Source organism: Lissotriton helveticus, chromosome 4_2 (assembly GCF_964261635.1).
Source record: "Lissotriton helveticus chromosome 4_2, aLisHel1.1, whole genome shotgun sequence".
In the NCBI taxonomy this organism is placed as follows: Eukaryota; Metazoa; Chordata; class Amphibia; order Caudata; family Salamandridae; genus Lissotriton; species Lissotriton helveticus.
The window spans coordinates 143,609,520-143,630,674 of record NC_136064.1 but is presented as its reverse complement, the minus strand read 5'-3'; the positions used below and the strand labels follow the sequence as shown (position 1 = coordinate 143,630,674).

Below are 21,155 nucleotides of genomic sequence, written 5' to 3'. Positions count from 1 at the left end.
CCCAAATACCTCATTCGTGGTTTAGCCCCTAATGTTCCCGCATCTTGGTTCCATTCCATGATCTCAGTTTTGTCTTTATTTATTTTGTACCCCGAGATTTCCCCAAATGATTCAGCCTGATCTACTAATCTCGGGGTGGCTTCAGCTGAATTAGAGGTAAACATAAGTAGATCATTGGCATATAGAGCAAATTTCCAGATCTGCAAATTTAACAGGTTTAATCATAGGATCGGACCTAAGCTCACAAACAAAAGGTCCAATATATGAATTGAAAAATAGAGGTGATAAGGGGCACCCTTGCCTGCTGCCACGGGAGATTATAAGCCAGTCTGTTAAAAGTCCGTTAACTAGAATTTTTGCCCGAGGGCTAAAATAAAGAGACCTGACTGCTGACACAAAATTAATAGGAAATCCAAACCCAGATAAAGCTTTCCACAATTATGACCAGTTCACTTGGTCAAAAGCCTTAGCGGCATCAATGGCTACTAGGGTCAATGGAAGCTTCTTATCCATTGCCACGTCTATTGCCACGATAGCTTCAAAGGTTAATTCGTTTAACTGCCTATCAGGAATAAAGCTCCTCTGATCCGGATGTAAAATTGTTTTGATAACTCTTGCCATTCTCGCTGCCAAAACCCCCGCAAAAATGTTGTAGTCCGAGTTTAGCTAGGAAATTGGTCTATAAGACTCAATTTTTAACAGATCTTTTTTGGGCTTCAGGATCAGGGTAACTGTGTCTTCAGACCATGATTTAGGAACAGTCTCTCCTGATAGGTAAATTCTATTAAACAGAATAGTTAAAACATAAACAACCTTATCAAGAACTATCAACTATAACTCTATTGGAAGCTCATCTGGGCCAGCTGCCTTACCCCTGGTCATTTTCTTAATCTGGTTTTTAACTTCACTCTCTTTTATGCTTGAACAGAGAAAAGCTCTATCCACCTCAGATATCTGAGGCAGCCCTAGCTGGTTCAGCCAATCTTCCGCTCTCTGAGGTATAAAACAGGTGTCTTCTTTATTCAGATCTTGCATAAATATTCTCGCCTCCTCCCTAATTTGATCATCTTCATGTGTGATAGCTCCTGTACTACGCTGGGATAGACTTTTAATCTGATGTCTAACCCTATCTGACCTGGTTTTTCAGGCCAGAAAGCGCCCACATCTTTCACCGTAGGAAAAGTTTTTAAGCTTACTGGCGTCCCACCTATCTTTTAAGATCTTATCTAGGCTTGCTTGAAATTCTGCCCATAAACCATACAGCTCACTTTGTAAGCGTAGTACAGTATTCTGCTGGTCTGCCGATGCCCTCTGGAGTTCCTGTTCTTTTTGCTTAATCTTAGAGAGGCGTTCTTCCTCTGTCCTCCTCCTAGATTTATTTCTCCAGATCATCAGTGTACTTAGAGATCCTCTGAGAAAGGGCTTAAATGCCTCCCATACCACCTGATCATTTGTGGTACCACAATTATTCCTCTACCTGATTCCCTAAGTCCAACTTAACCTCATCCTTTAGTAATATAGACCTATCTAGAGCCCACCTTCTCTGACACTCTTTTTGCTTAAGGTTAACTACCAACTCCACCACAGAATGATCAGAGAGTAGGGATGGGATATATAGGATAGAGTCTACTACTGAAAAAAGAGACTGGTCTAATAGGAAAAAGTCAATTCTGGAATGGTGTCTGTATTTCCGGCTGTCCCTCTGGGCTGGTCACCCCCACGCACCACGCACACTCCTCGCGAGTGAGCCCAGGCTGCCCCCCGTTCCCGCCAAGTGCCGCCGCCGCTCGCAGCTGGGTCCTGTGACCCTGTGACACCGCTGTTGGCGCTCGTGACCCTGTGACACCGCTGTTGGCGCTCTTGCCCCACCTGCGCCACGTCTGTATTTACGTATCCGATTGTTTTTCTTCCCCCGTGTGTTCTCTGCTCCCTGTCATTATACACTCCCCGTGTTAATGTACTTTGTTCCTCTGTAACTCCGATTGCTTTTTTACCCCCTGCGTGGTTTCTGCTCCCTGTTTATTTTCAGTTTCCCCCGTATTGTATTATTGTACCACTGTGACTTGTCGCCCCCGGCCCCTGCCGCGCTTCCCGCCACCTCCCCGCTCCCCGCCGCTGCCCCTTGCGGCCCCGCCCCTCCCTTTGGCAGCCCTTCCCATTCGCCGCCCCGCTCCCGCCTCCCAGCTGCCCCTCCCTTGCTCCGCCCCCCCACTCTCCACATATGGCAGAGTGGGCAACGCGCAGCATGCACGCGCAGCGTGCACACGCAGCGGGCGCGCCAAAGGTAAGCCCGTCTTCGCCCGTCCGTGCCTGGACCGCACCCAGTGCCAGGACCCCTGGCTCCCGCAGAGACCAGCCCACCCGCCGGACCTACGACGCCCCCGTACTCTACGCACTCAACGCCGGCCGAGTCCCAGGATGCTTCCGAGCCACCCCGAGACGCACTCACGGACCCTTCTGCTGCTACTCCTGCAAGTTCGCCTGCACCCGGACCTGCACTACTCCAGCACCAACTAAGACCAAGATGCACAACAGCAGCAACCACCTGAAGTGCATCCTGCTCACCACCCGCTCCGTCCACAGACACGCCGTCGAGCTCTGGAACCTGCTCGACACCACAGCCCCAGACGTCGCCTTCCTCACGGAAACCTGGATGAACGCCTCCTCAGCGCCCGACATCGCCATCGCCATCCCAGACGGCTACAAGATCATCCGGAGGGACCGCATCAACCAGACTGGAGGAGGCATCGCCATCATCCACAAGAACACCATCCGCATCACGACCAACACCGACGACACCCTCGCACCCGCTGAGCACCTGCACTTACAGGTCCACATCAACCCCAAGACCACCCTCAGAGGCACCCTCATCTACAGACCCCCGGGACCACGCACACAATTCAGCGAAGACATCGCCGACTTCATCAGCCCGCACGCCCTCCCCTCCGCTGACTACATCCTCCTCGGGGACCTCAACTTCCACCTGGAGAACAACAACGACCGCAACACCACCACCCTGAGGGACAACCTTGCAAACCTCGGACTCAAGCAGCTGGTGACCACCCCCACCCACTACGCCGGACACACACTCGACCCAGTCTTCTCATCCAGCAAGGACATCGCCTTCAGCCACGCCACCGGACTCCACTGGACGGACCACAGCTGCGTCCACTTCAGCTTCAGAAGGACCACGACCCACCACCACCAGCAACAGGCTGCACGCAGAAGCTGGAACAAGATCACAACCGACCAACTCGCGACCTCCCTGAGCAAGAACCCACCCACCAGCGCAACGAACCCCAGTCAAGCGGCCACCAACCTCACAAAGTGGATCAGCGACTGCGCAGATGACCTCGCCCCCCTGAGGACCCCGCCTAGCAAACCCTGCAGCAAGAGAGCCCCATGGTTCACCGATGAACTCAAGAGCTCCAAAAAGAACTGCCGAGCCCTCGAGAGAGCCTGGCGCAGAGACCCAACACCAGACAACATGACTGCACTCAAGCTCGCCACCCGAAAACACCACCAACTGATCCACGCCACCAAGAAAACTGCATTCAAGGAACGACTGGACAACAACGCACACAACAGCAAGGAACTCTTCAACATCGTTAAAGAGCTCTCCAACCCCAACGCCGGAAACAACGACATCACCCCTTCGCAAGACCTCTGCAACTCCCTCGCCACCCACTTCCACAACAAGATCGCGGACATACACAAAAGCTTCAGCACTCAACCGACGCACATCACGACCGAACCACCGCCCCCCACCACCACCCTCCGTGCCTGGACCCCGATCAGCACCGAGGACACCGCCCACACGATGAACTCCATCCACTCCGGATCCCCGACCGACCCTTGCCCCCACCACGTCTTCAACAAGGCCGACGCTGTCATCGCACCCCACCTGCGGGACATCATTAACACCTCCTTCGACACCGCCACCTTCCCGGAGAGCTGGAAGCACGCCGAACTCAGCGCTCTACTAAAGAAGCCTTCAGCCGACCCCACCGACCTCAAGAACTACCGCCCCATCTCGCTGCTCCCGTTCCCTGCAAAAGTCATCGAGAAGACCGTCAACAAGCAGCTGGCCGCATTCCTCGAGACGAACGGGCCAACCACAGCACCGAGACCGCCCTGATCGCAGCCACCGATGACGTCCGAGCCCTGCTCGACAACGGAGAAACGGCGGCCCTCATCCTCCTGGACCTCTCCGCGGCCTTCGACACTGTCTGCCACCGCACACTAGTGCAGCGCCTCAGCAACGTCGGAATCCAGGAGAAGGCACTGGAGTGGATCACCTCCTTCCTCGCCGGAAGGACACAGAGAGTCCGCCTCCCCCGTTCAGATCAGAAGCCACCGAAGTCATCTGCGGCGTCCCTCAAGGCTCCTCGCTCAGTCCGACCCTCTTCAACATCTACATGAGCCCCCTTGCCAACATTGCACGCCAGCACAACCTCAACATCATCTCCTACGCCGACGACACCCAGCTGATCCTCTCCCTCACCAACGACCCCACCACCGCCAGAGCCAACCTTCACGAAGGAATGAAAGAGGTAGCCGAATGGATGAAGAACAACCGCCTGAAACTGAACTCAGACAAGACGGAAGTCCTCATCCTGGGATCCTCACCCTCCGCCTGGGACGACTCCTGGTGGCCCCCCGCCCTAGGCAGCGCACCCAAACCAACAGACCACGCACGCAACCTGGGCTTCATCCTGGACTCCTCCCTCTCCATGACCAGACAAGTCAACGCCGTCTCCTCGTCGTGCTTCAACATCCTGCGCATGCTACGTAAGATCTTCCGGTGGATCCCCACCGAAACCAGGAAGACGGTCACCCAGGCCCTCGTCACCAGCCGGCTGGACTACGTCAACTCCCTCTATGCCGGAACCACCGCCAAACTCCAGAAAAGACTCCAGCGGATCCAGAACGCCTCAGCACGACTCATCCTGGACATCCCCCGTCTCAGCCACATCTCCGGACACCTGAGAGACCTGCACTGGCTCCCGGTCAACAAGAGAATCACCTTCCGTCTCCTCACCCATGCACACAAAGCCCTACACAACCAATGCCCAGGATACCTCAACAGCCGCCTCAACTTCTACGCTCCCAAACGCCAGCTTCGATCGACCAGCCACGCCCTCGCCGCCGTCCCCCGCATCCGAAGAGCCACCACAGGAGGACGGTCCTTCTCCTACCTCGCCGCCAAGACTTGGAACTCCCTCCCGACCCACCTCCGCCTGACCCAGGACCACCTCGTCTTCAGGAAGCAACTCAAGACCTGGATGTGCGAGCAGTAGCGGACCCCCCTCCCCTAGCGCCTTGAGACCCTCCGGGTGAGTAGTGCGCTATATAAATGCCATGATTGATTGATTGATTGATTAAAAGGAAAAATCCTTTTTACATCCGTTTCTTTGCTCTCCAGAGGTCTATCAAATTAAAATCTTTGATAATATTTCTCAGCTCGATGTGTGATTTACGAGGAGGAGTATATTTAACCCTTGAAGTACGATCCAGGATTTAGTCTAGGATCAGGTTAAAATACCCCCCTAAGATGATAGGTATTGCCATATCAGAAAGGCTAGCTTTTAAATTCAAGAGAGCCCCTGGAGCATCTTGATTAGGCCCATAATATACTGCACATACCTACGGAGAGCTTCCTATTAATAATGATGCAATCAGCCATCTCCCAGAATGATCTGTCTTGAACTTCTCCACTTTAATCCCCGCATTAATTCTAATTACTATTGCCACTCCCCTCGTATTACCATTTTGTTCTGAGCAGAGAAGATCTCGGACCCACCTAAGCTTACCGAACACTAACTTGCACTCTTGTGCTTTTAAGTGGGTTTCCTCAAGCAAGCAAATATGGGCCCCAGAGTTATTCAAATATTCACACACTCTAGACATCTTTCTCCTATCTCCTAATACATTAACATTCCAACTAATGATCTTGATTTTATTGGTAATGCTGTTCATCTTGGGGTTTCTTTGGATGGACTAAATTCTGCTCCCGCCCAGCAATTATAACTTTCTTTATTTCCATGGTTGTATGAGGATTGATTTTTTTCCCATTTTTACACCCACCACCCATACTGCCCACCCACCCCCCTTGAGGAACCCCCCCTTATCTTCTTTGGTGATCTTATCGCCTATCGGGAACCCTCTGAATCCGACAACAGGATCTGCCGCCTTGTATATAACACACTTTTTAATATACTGTTACCCTCCTTAATTTTTTTTAACTTGTTTTCCCCTTTGCTTGTTTATTTATTTATCCTTTTTTATATATACATATATTTTACCTTAACCTCTGCCTCCCCCCTTTTTTTTCTTTTGTATATATGTGCATAAATCTATATGTATATGTATCTATACACAGGCATGTATGTGGAAGAGCCCCATTACAATGTATATCCCAAAAGTCAATTTCAAATTGGAGTCTAGACCCTCACAATCAGAAGAAAAGGAAGAAGAAAACTCTCTAATGTGAGCTTTCTTTCATCAGAATCAAAAATGTATCAACTTCTTGAGTGGAAGTAAAGTTATAAGTCTTATTTTCCACATCACCCTCAGTGAGGCCGGAAACTTCATCTGGACATGCGCACCCAGGCTCCTTAAATCAGACATTCTGGACCCTAGCTCCCATTGACTTTGCGCTGTAACTTTGCCAACATCGGAGCGAATAAGATATTTTATGGAGTCAATCTGAAGGGCTGTATCGATAAGTGCTCTTCCCAGTATCAACTCCTTGACTGCATAGGTGTGGAAGTTGATTAAGATTTTTCTAGGAGCTTTTCTGTCTGGGTGCTGTCTAAAAGGATCTCTATGTGCCCTTTGAATTTCTTTTTCAAGATCAATATCTGATCTATCCTTTAATACTCATTCTCTAAGAAGTTTACAAACAAGTGATTTAACATCCCCATTCTCAGCTCCCTCTGGAATCTTCAAAAAATGTTAGTTGTTTCTTCTGGCCTGGATCTCCAACCTCTCGATATCCATTTGAAGTGATCTATTCTGGGCTTTCAGTCCCGCTATATCTTTGGTGTGTACTTGAGCTACTTCTGAGAGTGTGGCAACTTCCACTTCCAACGCCCCCGTCCGCTTACAGATATAATCAAATTTAGTTTCCAAATTAGCGCACTTCTCATGTACTCCCTTCTGATTGGCTTCGGAAATTTCAAATTTGGAAAGTAAGTCCCCTCTAAGGGACTGTAGGAGTGACTCTAGCTGTAAATGTCCACTACCCAGATCTCCAGGTCCTGTCTTGAGATTGGCCATGTTGTAACATTAGCATCTTGTTCTATTATGTCAATTATGTCAATGGCAGATGTTACAATGCTGTCCAAAGAATAAATTCTGGAGGACAGAGTCGTTAACACATTGTCCACTACAGAGAGTGCTTTCTCTAAATTAATACGATCAATTTCTCATATTTTTTCTGCAGTTTCCATTTGCGTTATTTTCCAAGCTTCATTGTACGCAGCGTATATACCGGCGTATATGAAACATTTTTGTCGTTGTTTGTGAGGCCCGAGTAAGAAGTCTCTCAAGTCAGCGCCTTCTTTAAGTAAAGTCAAGTGTTGTTTAATTTCTGGGAGTGTGGCTTTCTGTAGCCAATCAAGGCATAGTTTTCCTACACTGTATGTGGTGACTATCCCTGGATGTTGTCTCTAGGAGTACCTTGGATCTGGCCTATTCATTTTGAACCCTTCCATTTTGTTCATGAATCTATCTTGACAGTTATTCGGGTCTATGGGCCACATTAACCATTGTTTCCAATCAGGATTGGTTCTGTTTTGTTTTAAAATCTGTTTTACTTCTACCTCCTCATCTGCAGTGCCATTACTGTCAGGTGTGGCCTTAGGTATGGACGGTTTGTTTAAATCTTTTATCTTAGCTAAGCCAAGACATGATGTTTGTTGAACAGTGTCGTTCAAAAATATGATTTGTTCTGGTATAATGCAGGCCCCCGAACAAGGCTTCTAAACCCTGCATCTGCCATTCTTTTGTGACCCAGACAGTTTTTGTCTCAATGTTGTCTTTCCAAAAGTTCAAATCTAATGTAGACAGTTGAGCATAAAAGCTTGCAGAATAAATTTAGTTAGTATTGGTCAACATGGTTTTCATTCCTGTCTTATTTATATATTTAAAATAAAGCGTTTCTAGATATTTCACATTAAAACCTGTAAAGTATGGACATTTCTCATAAAATGTTTTAGAGCTGCCTTTTGGTGGTTTTCGACAATGTTCCCATTGATTATAAGAAAAAACATTTCTAGGATTTACAGATTTATGCAAATAATGGTGACCAAAATGATTATAACAATACAGTTCTTCATAACTTGTTGAACTTTCTAAGTGTTCATGTTTTTGAAATTTTGCTGACATTTCTAAGTCTGACATCATATTATTAACAGTTTCAAAGTCCCAATCATCTGAAAAGGTGCTTGATGAAACAAAATCACTTAAAGAAACCTTGAACTGGTGTAGATTTTTCAACAGTTCCACCGGGCCCAAAATGTCATAGTCAGTTGAGTCCCATGCTATACCACCAGGTATAGGAACGGCTGTGATGTTCACTGATGACAGGTCTCTTCGCTCACGATGAGATGATTTGTAAGGTTGCAGGAGTAAGTTGATGTTCTTACTTGCTGTGTCCATTGTAACGTATTTTCCATCTATCATTCATTCCAAACTCAAAACCAGAATGAGCCATAGTAGTAGAAAAGTATGCCTAATCCTATCCAAAATTCAACCCATGGTGAAACCAGATATGTTTTCTCAAGTTGATGAAAGAGTTCTGTTATTTTTTCTTTGAAAGTTTTATAAACTGGCGTTGTTCAGGTTCACTAAGATCCTCAGAAAAGTTATCGAAGTTGATAAAATAGCCAGAGGCAGTTCTGTCAATAGTTGGTATTGCATCCGGATTCTTTGAAATCACTGGAATAGCTTCCTTTTTTGACATGTTTGTATAGTCAGATTCTACATCATTGTAGACAGGAGTTTCTTGACAAACTGATATTTGGGTATCAAGAGGGACGAGTTCCTTGGCTTTGTTGCTTAGTGCTTCTTTCCTCACTGTAGGTTTATCAAAGGTGATAAGTCTTTCAGTTTGAACCTCTTGAATAGTTGTCAGATTTGGTCGTCTGCTACTTCTTGGGAATTCACTGGGCCTTGATGTTGTTGTATCTTGATTTTTTTAGAAGCTGTAAAGAGAACAATAGTTGTTTGTTATATTTGTTTTTTAATGTTTTATTGTTTGTTTGATAGTTTGTGATATTTATTGGTTAATTTTTATACTTACTTAGTATTATATTTTTCTTTAATGGTGCTTTTGTCCTTGTTTTTAAACTGAATGTGTGTTTTGATGTTTTTTTTAGGTGCAGTTTTTGTGCGGTATAATCTTTGAAACATAAAAGAAAACATGATAGTTTTAGTTAATTGGATTTTATTTAAATGTAGTCTCTACTTTCCTTTTATTTGTAAATAATCAAATACACTTACTCTTTTTAGTTGATTAAGTGTCTTTTGTTGATGTTGTGGTCTTGTTGATTTCTGTAGAAGCTGTTAAGAAAAAAGTATTTGTTAGCTATGTTTTGTTTTTTATTAAATGTATTACTTTTAAATAGTTTACTTAATTTGTTGCTTAAGTCATATACCTACTTTGTGATATATTTTTTATAATGCTGATTTTAATGTTGTATATGTAAATCTTTCTGTTGAATTTCCTAGGTGGAATTTTAGTGAAGTTTAATCTGTGGTATGTAAAGGAAAACATGTTACACACACTCACATACAAGGCCTTACACATACTGTCTAGTGTAGTAAATAATCCAATCTCAGACACTGCCACACAGATACACAAGGAGGGTGTGGGCTAGCTCTCAGCCCCCTCCGATACACATCAGAAATAAAGAAATCACATGAAAATCTAGGGAAACACCCAAAAGACCAGTAAGAAGAAGCCCAAAGTGAGGTCAAAAAGAACTCTCTAGAATAAGGGCGTACTCAAGACAACTGGCACCATTAGGGAGGGTCCTACTGCACACCATGTACAATGACTTAATGGGTATACACGTGAACCTAGAGTGCATTGCAATCATCAAAAACACCAAATTATGGCACACCCCCTCTTTACACAGCTACCCACACAAGTCCTCTGACCTCCTGGTCGGAGACCTGCTCTCTCCCTCAGCAGCTCTGCTGTTGTGCCGCTGCCATTGAGAGGTGTCTGGCAGGTGTTCGAGGCCCTCCTCCACCCACAGGTTCCTGCCTGTGCCTCATCCCTGGTATTCCAGTGGGGGAGACTTTCTCTTCTGCTGTTTCCATAGTTGTCTGTCTGCCTTGTTGTGCCTGTTTTGTCTTTGTGCCTTTTGTCTGTCTTCAGTTATTTTTATGGTAATTGCTGTGCCTGTCTATTTGCAACTATGTTCTTCTGCCCTTCTTCATTTTGTGCCTGTGCCCTTTTTTCTCCTCCGTGCTGTTTTTATCACCGGCCTTTTACCACCGCTGCTCCCCCAGCCCCTCCTACCTGCCATTCTCGCTCCAGCCTCCCAGTTTAGCTTCCTTCCCCCTCCCCTATTTAATGGCAGCAGCTGCAAGGGTAAGCGAGCAAGACCTCTGACCTCATGGTTGGAGACCTGCTCTCTCCCCAGCAGCTCCGCTGTTGTGCCGCTGCAGCTGAGAGGTGTCTGGTATGTGCTCTCTCCCTCACAGGCTCCTACCTGTGCCTCATCTCCGGTGCTCCAGTGGGAGAACTTTACTCTTCTGCTGTTTCCACTGTTGTCTGTCTGCCTTGTTTTGCCCATTTTGTCTTTGTGTCTTTTGCCAAACTCAAACCCCTTTGCAACCCCAACAGACAATGCCCCAGGAGAGCCACCTGGTTTAAAGTCGATCTCCAAGAATCCAGGTGCACCTGCAGACATCCTGAGAAGAAGGTGATACAGCAAAACATCAGAAGATCACACCACACACAAGAATGCCATAACAGAATACCACCATATTATTTTGTCTTTGTGTATTTTGCCTGTATTTAGTATATTTGTCTTGTAATTTCTTTACCTGTCTGTCTGTAACTCTTTGTTTTGTGCATGTGCCATTGTTTTTTCCCTCAATGCCTGCTTTTTTTTCTCCCCGTCCTGTTTCCAGTCCCGCCTCATAGCTGAGCTTCCCTCTCCCCTCCCAATTTAATGGCGGCCACGCAGAGGACGTATGCAGTGGGTTTGCAGCTGGCACTCCTAAGGCAAGCCTGTCAGCCCCCGTCTGTGGCCTGACAGCAACCAGTCCCAGAGACCCTGGATCTCTGACCACCCACCACTACGACTCTATTACCCTCCATGCACTCAACCCTGGAAGAAACAACAACTACCATCTGTCTACAACTAAATTCATCCAGTTGTCCTGTGGAGACTGCAGCCAAACCTTTACCACCCTCTTTAACTCCACAACCAACACCACCATGCCGAACACCAGCACCCCTGAAGCCCTGAGGTGCATCCTTCCCAATGTGTGCACCCTGCACAGACACGCCATAGAGATCTGGGACCTCCTCAACTGCACCTTCCCTGATGTTGCCTTCTTGACGGACACTTGGAGCACCTCCATCTCCAGATACAGACCAGCTCCAGATCCACCCTAACCGGCACGCTCCCCATCAGGCCCACGGGACCTTGACCTGCTTCACCACTACCATCGCTGACCTTGTCACACCACATGCCATCGACTCCACAGACTACGTTCTCATTGGAGATCTCAACTTCTACCACGACAACCTCAACAACCCCAACTCCTCCACCCACCTGGACAACCTTGCCAACCTTGGACTAAAACAACTCATCACCACTCTCACCACAAGGCAGGACACAAACTTGACCCAATATTCGCAGAAGGTAACAACATCTATATCAGCCATACCACGCAATGCCTCTGGATGGACCACCATTGCGTACACTTCCAGATCGACAACCAACTGCCCCAAACCTGCACCATGCACACTGCGAAGTAACTGGAGCAAGGTCACCGAGGAGCACCTCAACCCCACCTTCAAACGTGACTCCCCCTCCACGTCGACCAACACCAACCTTGCAGCCAAAGAACTACACAGATGGATCTCCAATTGCGCTGACAAACTCAAACCCCTTTGCAGCCCCAACAGACAACGCCCCAGGAAATCCACCTGGTTCAAATCCGATTTCCAAGAATCCAGGTGCACCTGCAGACATCCTGAGAAGAAGGTGACACAGCAAAACATCAGAAGATCACACCACACACAAGAATGCCATAACATAATACCACCATTTTCATCCAGAACATGATCACTGCCAATGCCATCAACTCAAAGGAACTCTTCAGCATCATCCAAGATCTCACCAAACCCCCCCAGCGAGGCCACAGCCATCAACCCTTCCCAGGACCTCTGCAACAAGCATCTGAAAATCAAGTCCATCTATGACAACTTCAACAAACGTACACCGGACACTGAAACCACTCCCCCCTCCAACAACGCCAGCCAAACCACCATCTCTGCCTGGACCCCAGCCACCACCAAAGACACCGAATCAACCAAGAAAGGCATCCACTCAGGAGCACCCACGGACCCCTGCTCTTTGCACATCTTCCACAGAGCCGACACCACCATAGCACTGGAACTATGATGCACCATCAACACCACCTTTGAAACCGGCACCTTCCCCGATGACTGGAAACGTACAGAAGTCTAGCCCCTGCTCAAGAAGCCCATGGCACACCCTTCAGAGCTCAAAAACCACCAACCCATCACCCTTCTCCCACTTGCGTCCAAAGTCGAAAGACCGTCAACACCGAACTAATGACATTCATCAAAGAGAACTCTATCCTCAACCCCTTCCAATCTGGATTCCACAGCAACCACAGCACCGAGACCACCCTACTCACCACCACAGATGACATCAGCACCTTCCTCCATCAAGGCCACACCGCAGCCCTGACCCTACTCGACCTTTCCACAGCCTTCAACACCGTTTCTTACTGCACACCCACCACCAGACTCCACGACACTGGCATATGGGGAACTGCCCTCGAATGGCTCTGTTGCTTTTTGACCGGCTTGACCCAAAGAATCAGACTGCCACCCTTCCTCTCCGAACCCTCAAAGATCAACTGCAAAGTACCTCAAGGATCTTCACTCAGCCCTAAGCTCTTCAAAATCTACATGGCACCCATCGCCACCATCGTCAGACAGCACATACTCAATATAGTCTCCTACACCAATGACACCAAGCTCATCCTTTCCCTCACCAAGGATCCTGTCACCACCAGACTCAGCTTCTAGGAAGGAATAAAGGACACTGCATCCTGGATGAGCAGCAGCCACCTGAAGCTCAACTTGGAGAAGACAGAAGTCCTTGTCCTCGGACCCTCGCCCACAGCTAGGGAACATACTTGGTGGCCTACCCCCCTCGGCAGCCTGCCTACCCCCATGGACCATGCCCAGCATCCTACTCAACTACTCCCTCTTCATGACCCAAGACTATCACCTCCACCTGCTTCAACACCCTCTGCACCCTTTGCACGACCTTTAAATGGATCGCCCCGAATCAAGAAAAACCACCACCCACAAACTCATAACCAGCAGACTGGACTATGGAAACAACCTCTGTGCCAGATTCAACAAGTCTCTGCTCCGCAAACTCCAGACCATACAGAGCACCGCAGCTAGACTTGTCTTTCTCATCCCTTGACAAGAACACATCACCCAACACCTGTGAGATCTCCACTGGCTCCCAGTCGAGAAGAGAGTAACATTCAAGATATTCACCCACGCCTTCAAATGCCTCCACAATACCAGGCTCCAATACCTCAACAATAGAATCTCCTTCAAAATACCCAAGAGATTTGCCAAACTCTCCCTTGCAAAAATCCTGTGCATCTGCAGAGCCAGAACAGGAAGAATAGCCTTCTCCTCCATCACGGCAAAGACCTGGAATGAGCTCCAATCAACATCAGAGGTGCCCCCTCTCTGAACATCTTTAGGAAGACATGGCTCTTTGACTGAATGGAGCTGCTTACTCCCCCCTCCCAGCAACTTAAGATCCTCATGGGTGAGTAGCATGCTTTACAATTCCCTGATTGATTGTGCGAGTGTAGGTTAAAAGGCATGCCCACCATACACTCAGTAAGGAAGGGTGGATATTTTAATTTAGCGACACCCATAAAACATTTGTTAAAAAACGGATGCCCAGTACATAAGAATTAAGGCAACCCATGAATAAATACCCGCTGTTGTAGAAAAGTAGAAAGAGTAGATACCAAGATTGCGGCTACCTTCTAGTGAACCACTAAAATAGCATGTATGAAGTAAAAAGCACACCCCAAAAAAAGTGAAGGCACAGGAATGCCCAAGAATGACTAATGATAATGCAGAAGGATGTAAATGTTGTCTGAACTTAACCAACAAGCACCAGCTCTTATCCAACAGGTCTATTATCAAGCCACTAAATTGCACCATCCTTACAGCAGCCCACCATCTCTTCAGCAATCACTTCCATAATCCTACCAAGACCCAAGTATGCAAGCCAAAGACCTCAATCTTTTCCCACAAACTATTTTCACAAACTTTAAACCCCACCAAAAGTAAAAAAAATCCCCGATCATCAGATGATCCATCCTCTAGATGGTCAGTGTACAATAAGTTATGTATTGCTGTACAAATGTATACCCTCTGTTTACTGTGGGTGTGGCTAAATCCATTTGTTGGCAAAGTCTGCCTAGTCAAATGGGCTCCACTATGACATTTGAGCAGCATCTTTATAGGGACCTCTCCCATGTCACTAGCATCCTACACACACTGCATTGCACACTCTTTCACAGTATCAGCATGTGAATGCTGTGGTTACCCAGACATCAGCCAGGTCATGTTACGTTTGTATATTGATACTGCATGCAGCATAGCAACCGAAAAAGCAAACTCCTTTCTCTATCTGTACCTATATAGGATTAGGGCCAAGGTACAACCCAACAGAGGAGAACCCTGTAGAGTAGTAGTGAACATGACCCATTACACGGCCAATCCCACAGCATTGAACTATTTCACTGAGCCTGGAGATATTTAAACAGAGCTAGATAGGATGGGCATAGTAGACTTTCAAGAAAGATATTCTTGGTGGTAGCAAAGCTACAGCACCGGTGCACAAACATGTCTGTTCTCTCTTTCGTCTGGGTCCCCCAGGGCAGCCAACAAGGGTCCTTTAGGATGTCGGGCGGTGGCACCACCGCGTTGCTGGCTGGGCAGAAAAATGCATTTTTCCACCCACGAGCAGCAGGAAACACATCCCCCATATTAGTATTGCAAAACATAGGTAAATTCCTGTCCGACGCGGTGCGACGGGCACGGACATCAAAGTGCATCCGCCACCGTGGCAGAGTGAGCCAATGGAGACTCACTGCCATGCGGAATGACATCCACTCCGCTCCACCAATTAGATGGCCCAAACAAGCAGAAGCACTGCAGCGGAGACACCGCCCAACCAGAGATGGCGGAAACTCGACAGTGGAACGCGATACCAGTGTTCCAGTCCACACCACTCGGTTGAGACCGCCATGGACCCTGCCCTTCACGTCTTCTCGGTGCTGTACCTCCTACAGCACTATCAACTCATGGACCTCCGCGGACACCGCCACAGGTATGCAACTATACAAATACAAAACACAACACACGGGCTGACACAGGGTCCAAATCTACAACAGACACCCTGCTGGGGGCATCAACACATCCACAAGGGCACCCACAACTTACCCACCTGCCACAGTCACTCTTCTGCATCCTGGACACACATTGACTACGAACTTGCAGCAATGTCCCGGTCACGTCACCGCAGCAGTGAATAAATGCACACAATGCAGAAGGCAGGGCCAGTCCAAGGCATGGGCATGGCACAAAGACCCCAGGGACACACCTCCCCACTACACACCAACACACCCCATGAAGGTACAGGCCAGGTGCCCATCCTTTGCACTCCCATGCACAGCAACAAGCCAGATCATTCCACACCCTGCACCACACAACAAACAATCAGGGAGACAGCCACTGCAGGAGTGGTTGCACAGGAACACACAACACACAGCACAGTGACTGGAGACACACGCACCACAACACCACCACAGACATGGAAACAAACATGAGTACAAGCACCAAATGAACACATACAGTGAACAAACATACAAATGGACACACAGCCTGCATACTCACACATACATACCACACACACACACACACAGACACCCAAACTGTCAACAGCAATGGAGCACAACAAATCAGCAATCCAAAGTGGGATGTACACAAATGGAAGGCCATGGGGATATACAACAAGCATGTGCACATCTGATCCAAGACCAGGAACAGAGAACACCCCCCTCAGACCATCAAACCACACATGGCTGCTACAGTCAGTGAAGTCAAACCACAGGCAACACAGTGCAACAACACAGGGAAACAGCAATGCATACCAGGTAAAGGCACAAGGAAGGAAGAAAGGCCTGGAAGTCAAACTGGGAACAGCCACACACACATACAATCACCTCACAGGAGTACACCTGCAGCACAACACACATGGCCCATATACATACTCCATTACTGGCAAACACCAGGAGAAATGTACACACATACGCCCCCTCACAACAGCAGCACACCAGTGCCACACACACTGAAGGCTGCCAATATTTGCCAGTACATACACACACAGACACACACCCTGGGTGCAGTCACAAACATAACATATACACAGGGATGCCAGAACAGATGTCTGCCCAAAAACAACACACAAACACAAAACACAACTGAAACACATACAGAACCCCATCAGAAACAGACATACCCTGTCAGCCAAATTGTGGAAAGGCAATGGGAACACAGACACAACAGGAGTGCACAACCTCATCAACCATGATCAAACACACACAATATACCACAAAACACAAAAGAAGTGCACCATCACAGAACAACACTGCCACATCAAACCAACTACAGATGCACAGGCAAATAAAATGAACAAACACTGCCGGTCATCAGGGGATGCACATCAGGCAATGCCAAGGCCACATACACACAGCACTGTATGCACAACAAGCAGTGTGTGCACACACCAAGCATAACAGTCACACACAGACATGAGTGACACAACATCAACCCACACAACACAAATCAGCACAGCAAAAACACAACAGCACACCCAGGAAGTGAAGCAATACCACAGCCAACATACATACATCCAACACAACAACAGATGCACAAATATGGGATAGAAAGGGAGAACCATCTCGACCAGAGCACTGGGCTGCACACACAGTTGAAGTGCACATGAGCAATCCTGACTGATAAATAGCACAAGAGCATCACATATAATCCATTAGATCAATGTCCAGAGTGGAACATTTCTCTTGGCCCAAGAACTGCACCACAAAGCACAGTGTCACAAATGAAGTGATGGGGAGGAACACACACATGTAAAGCAAGAGTACAGCTGACATCAAAGTGAAGTGTTTTGCATGTCAGTAGTCGACATGTAAGGGGTATACCACACACAAATAGAGGGAGTGCAGACTCACAGTGGGTAGGAATACGTGGAACACATAGGGGATGGCATTATACCACACACACCATGTCATACAGGAGGATAAAAGGCACCATGTGCCTGCAATAGATGAGAAACAAAACCACAATGGCAGTGTGGAGCAGAGGGCTGCACAGTCTACACAAACAGACTCAAGACACATGGATGCTCAAACAAACACAACACTGATGTGCAAGTCACACACTCTGCACACTCACAAGTGACTAAACCAACAAACAGGAGACAGACATAACAGCACAGACACACCAACACACTGCACAGTGCACGACAGACACCTCACACATGTGCATACAACCACATCCACAGGGCTGAACAATCCAAACAACAGGCACACAACTCCTGAGTGACACATGTGTGTCTTTGACAATCCAGGGGCACACACACATCCACACCCCCTACAAAGTCACACCCTTCACACTGCACACCTCTTGACTACCGAAGAGCACACATCTCATGTAGGCCATGGGACCAGGACTGAGGTCCATCACAAGATGACCATAGACATACAAAGCTGGGCACACATAAAGGAATAACACATATACATGATGATCTTGCCCAGCCTGCATGCAAACCTGTGCACATCATCACACCCTGTGCTGGCAGTGTCCCCCAACCTGACATGTGAACAATGTAGCCAACAATAGCAAACCACGAAAAAGAGAACTGCATGACAGGTAAAATTGACACCGCAGATAACACAACTATCAGTGAGTGAATGGACTGAGGTCCCTGTCACCCCTGTGAAAAAATGTGATGCGGGAAAAGAGCTTAGCAATGTTGAAGTGCCACATAGAGCATGGGGCACAGTCAACCAATAGCACACACACAAGAACTTTAATCAGCAAGGACACTGACAAAACAGACAACAGGAGTAACTGTCTTTATTCACATGTTGCACAGATGTGACAGTAGAACAACAGTAGAGAAGAGCAAGGCACCAAATTCTGAACATATGCAAGAGAATCTGCACAGACAAACTCCAAACAGGAAGGCCAGTGGCCAGTTCAGGGTGCACAGCAAATATATGGGAGGCTGGACAGGATAGAGTCCAGCAGAGCAAAATGGCCAGTGTTCAGGGCAGGGTACACAGTAAGTACATGAGAGGCTGCACAGGGTAGAGTCCAGCAGAGCAACATGGCCAGTGTCCAGGGCAGGTTACACAGTAAGTACATGAGAGGCTGCACAGGGTAGAGTCTACCACAGCAGAGCAACAGGGTCAGTGGCCAGTTAAGGGTGCACAGCAAACATAAGAGAGGCTGCACAGGGTAGAGTTCAGCAGAGCAAATGGGCCAGTGTCCAGGGCAGGGTGCACAGCAATTACATGGGAGGCTGCACAGGGTAGAGTCCAACACAGCAGAGCAACAGGGCCCGTGGCCAGTTTAGGGTGCATGGCAAGTACATGAGAGGCTGCACATGGTAGAGTCCAACACAGCAGAGCAACAGGGCCGGTGGCCAGATCAGGGTGTACGGTAAATACATGAGAGGTTGCACAGGGTAGAGTTCAACACAGCAGAGCAACAGGGCCCGTGGCCAGTTTAGGGTGCACAGCAAGTACATGAGAGGCTGCACAGGGTAGAGTTCAACACAGCAGAGCAACAGGGCCCGTGGCCAGCTTAGTGTGCACAGCAAGTACATGAGAGGATGCACAGGGCAGAGTCCAACACAGCAGAGCAGCAGGGCTAGTGTCCAGGGCAGGGTGCACAGCAAGTACATGATAGGTTGCACAGGCAAGGGCAGAACAGCAGTGAATTACAAGGCCATTGGGCATGGAAAAGTGCAGAGTCAGGACATGAGAGGCTGCACAGGGAAAGTGTTTGACTGTACCCTTCCATGGGCAGCAACACAGTCAGTGGGTAAACAATGGGCAGGACTGGCCCACCTGTATGAGAGACAGGTGTGTGAGGGGGACTACCACTCACTCTTGGCTGTCAGGCAGACTTGGAGCTGGCTGTGTGTCGGGACAGCAGGAGCACTTGACTGGGGAGAGAGAGGCCCAGGTGATGTAGGGCTATCAGTGGCTTGGCAAGCTGGAGGGCTGTTTGGACCAGGTGGTGTAGTGGCATGTGGAGGTGGAGTCATGCAGACCTGAGACACTGTGTGGGTGTGAGAGGTATTAGGGGTGCCGTTCCACTTCTTGGGAATTCAAAATGGCTTCCCTATACTGGGGTTAATGGGAACTGGTGATGACACAACAGGCACACACACCAACTGTCCCGCATCAGGTGCAGGCACTGGCACTCCGTCTGGTGATGTACTGGATCCTGCAGAACGCTTCATCTGGCTACGCCTCTGGACCACCTTCCCCTGTTTGCCAGGTGTACCCCTACAGTGCCCTCCTTCCCCTGTTTGTCAGGTGTACCCCCTACAGTGCCCTCCTTTCCCTGGTTGCTGCCAGGTGTACCTCCTACAGTGCCTTCCTTCCCCTGCTTCACTGGGCTTGGAATTGGAGTTGATGTGGCGGGGGAATGTGGCCCTGAGCTCTACCTAGGTGTACCCTTACCATACAACACATCCTCAGTGGACACAGAAACTGCACACCTAGCTTTGCATGAAGTTTTATGGACAGGCGAGTCCTTCGCTGGTGATGCCTCTGTGGCATGTGAGCCTAATGTCTGCTTCTTTGCTTTTTCAGCCTTGCTCTTCCATGACGGGCTCCTGTCTTTGCATTCTGTGGTGGCTTTGCTCTTCTGTGGGGATGGTGTCTGCGGGCAGGCCCACTTGGGTTGTTTCTGCTGGGTGCTTCTTGTGCTGTATCGTGACTGTGACGCATGTGAACCGGGGTCACTATCATCAGATGTGGCCACTGACTGGAGGGTGGCCAAAGTCCCTGGAGCAGGAATGGGAGTATGTGCCTGTTGAAGGTCAGACATCACTGTGGACGACAAAGCGTGGACAGTACGGTGCAGCCCACTAACGTCAGAGTGTATGCCTTCCATGTAGGCAAACCACCTGGCCTAATTTTTGTCATGGTCACTGAAGGCATTGAGCAGGGCTGTCTGGCCCACACAAAGCTGGTGCAGGAGCTCAACAGACTCAGCACTGAGAACAGCAGGGGGGACAGGTGCAGGCTCAGCAGTGCCAGGTGTGAATGTAACTTGTCCGCAGCCACTTACATGACACAGCACTGCACCACCCCATAAACATCACATAGGCCACCGCTGCCACAAGCCCTGTACACATGCATCCGCTACCAGCCAAAGTCACCCTCCCCAAATACTCACCCCTACCTTCCTGCCGATGCTCCTTCAGATGTGCATCCAACTCAGGAAGAGTCACTGCCAAGATGCGGCCCATCATTGTTGTCATGCTGTGCAGTGGCAAACACCCAGTGTGTGGAAGCAGCCACAAGGTTATCTGTGCCACGTTCTTTGCCAGCCGGCTGATGTCATCCCACCTCTTGTGGCAGTGGGTGCGTCATCGGTTGGATACCTCCAGAGATCGTACCTTTGCTGCAATGGCCCTCGACACCGCCTTACGCTGGTGTACCTTGAGCTGCAGGCATGGAAGAAAAGAGGGGGACATGATCAGTGACACAGTGTCATGTAC

At 48.6% G+C, this 21,155-nt stretch overlaps 1 protein-coding gene across 1 annotated transcript in view; it reads right to left on the bottom strand.

Moving 5' to 3' along the window:
* LOC144751989 (extracellular calcium-sensing receptor-like) overlaps positions 1 to 21,155 on the bottom strand; it is a 182,782-nt gene that overhangs the window by 137,133 nt on the left and 24,494 nt on the right. Inside the window, exons 6-7 of the mRNA XM_078639948.1 lie at positions 12,084 to 12,225; positions 10,728 to 10,929 (exon numbers count right to left, since the gene is read on the bottom strand). Of these exons, the coding sequence (XP_078496074.1) occupies positions 10,728 to 10,929; positions 12,084 to 12,225 (344 nt within the window). The remainder of the gene's footprint in view (positions 1 to 10,727; positions 10,930 to 12,083; positions 12,226 to 21,155) is intronic.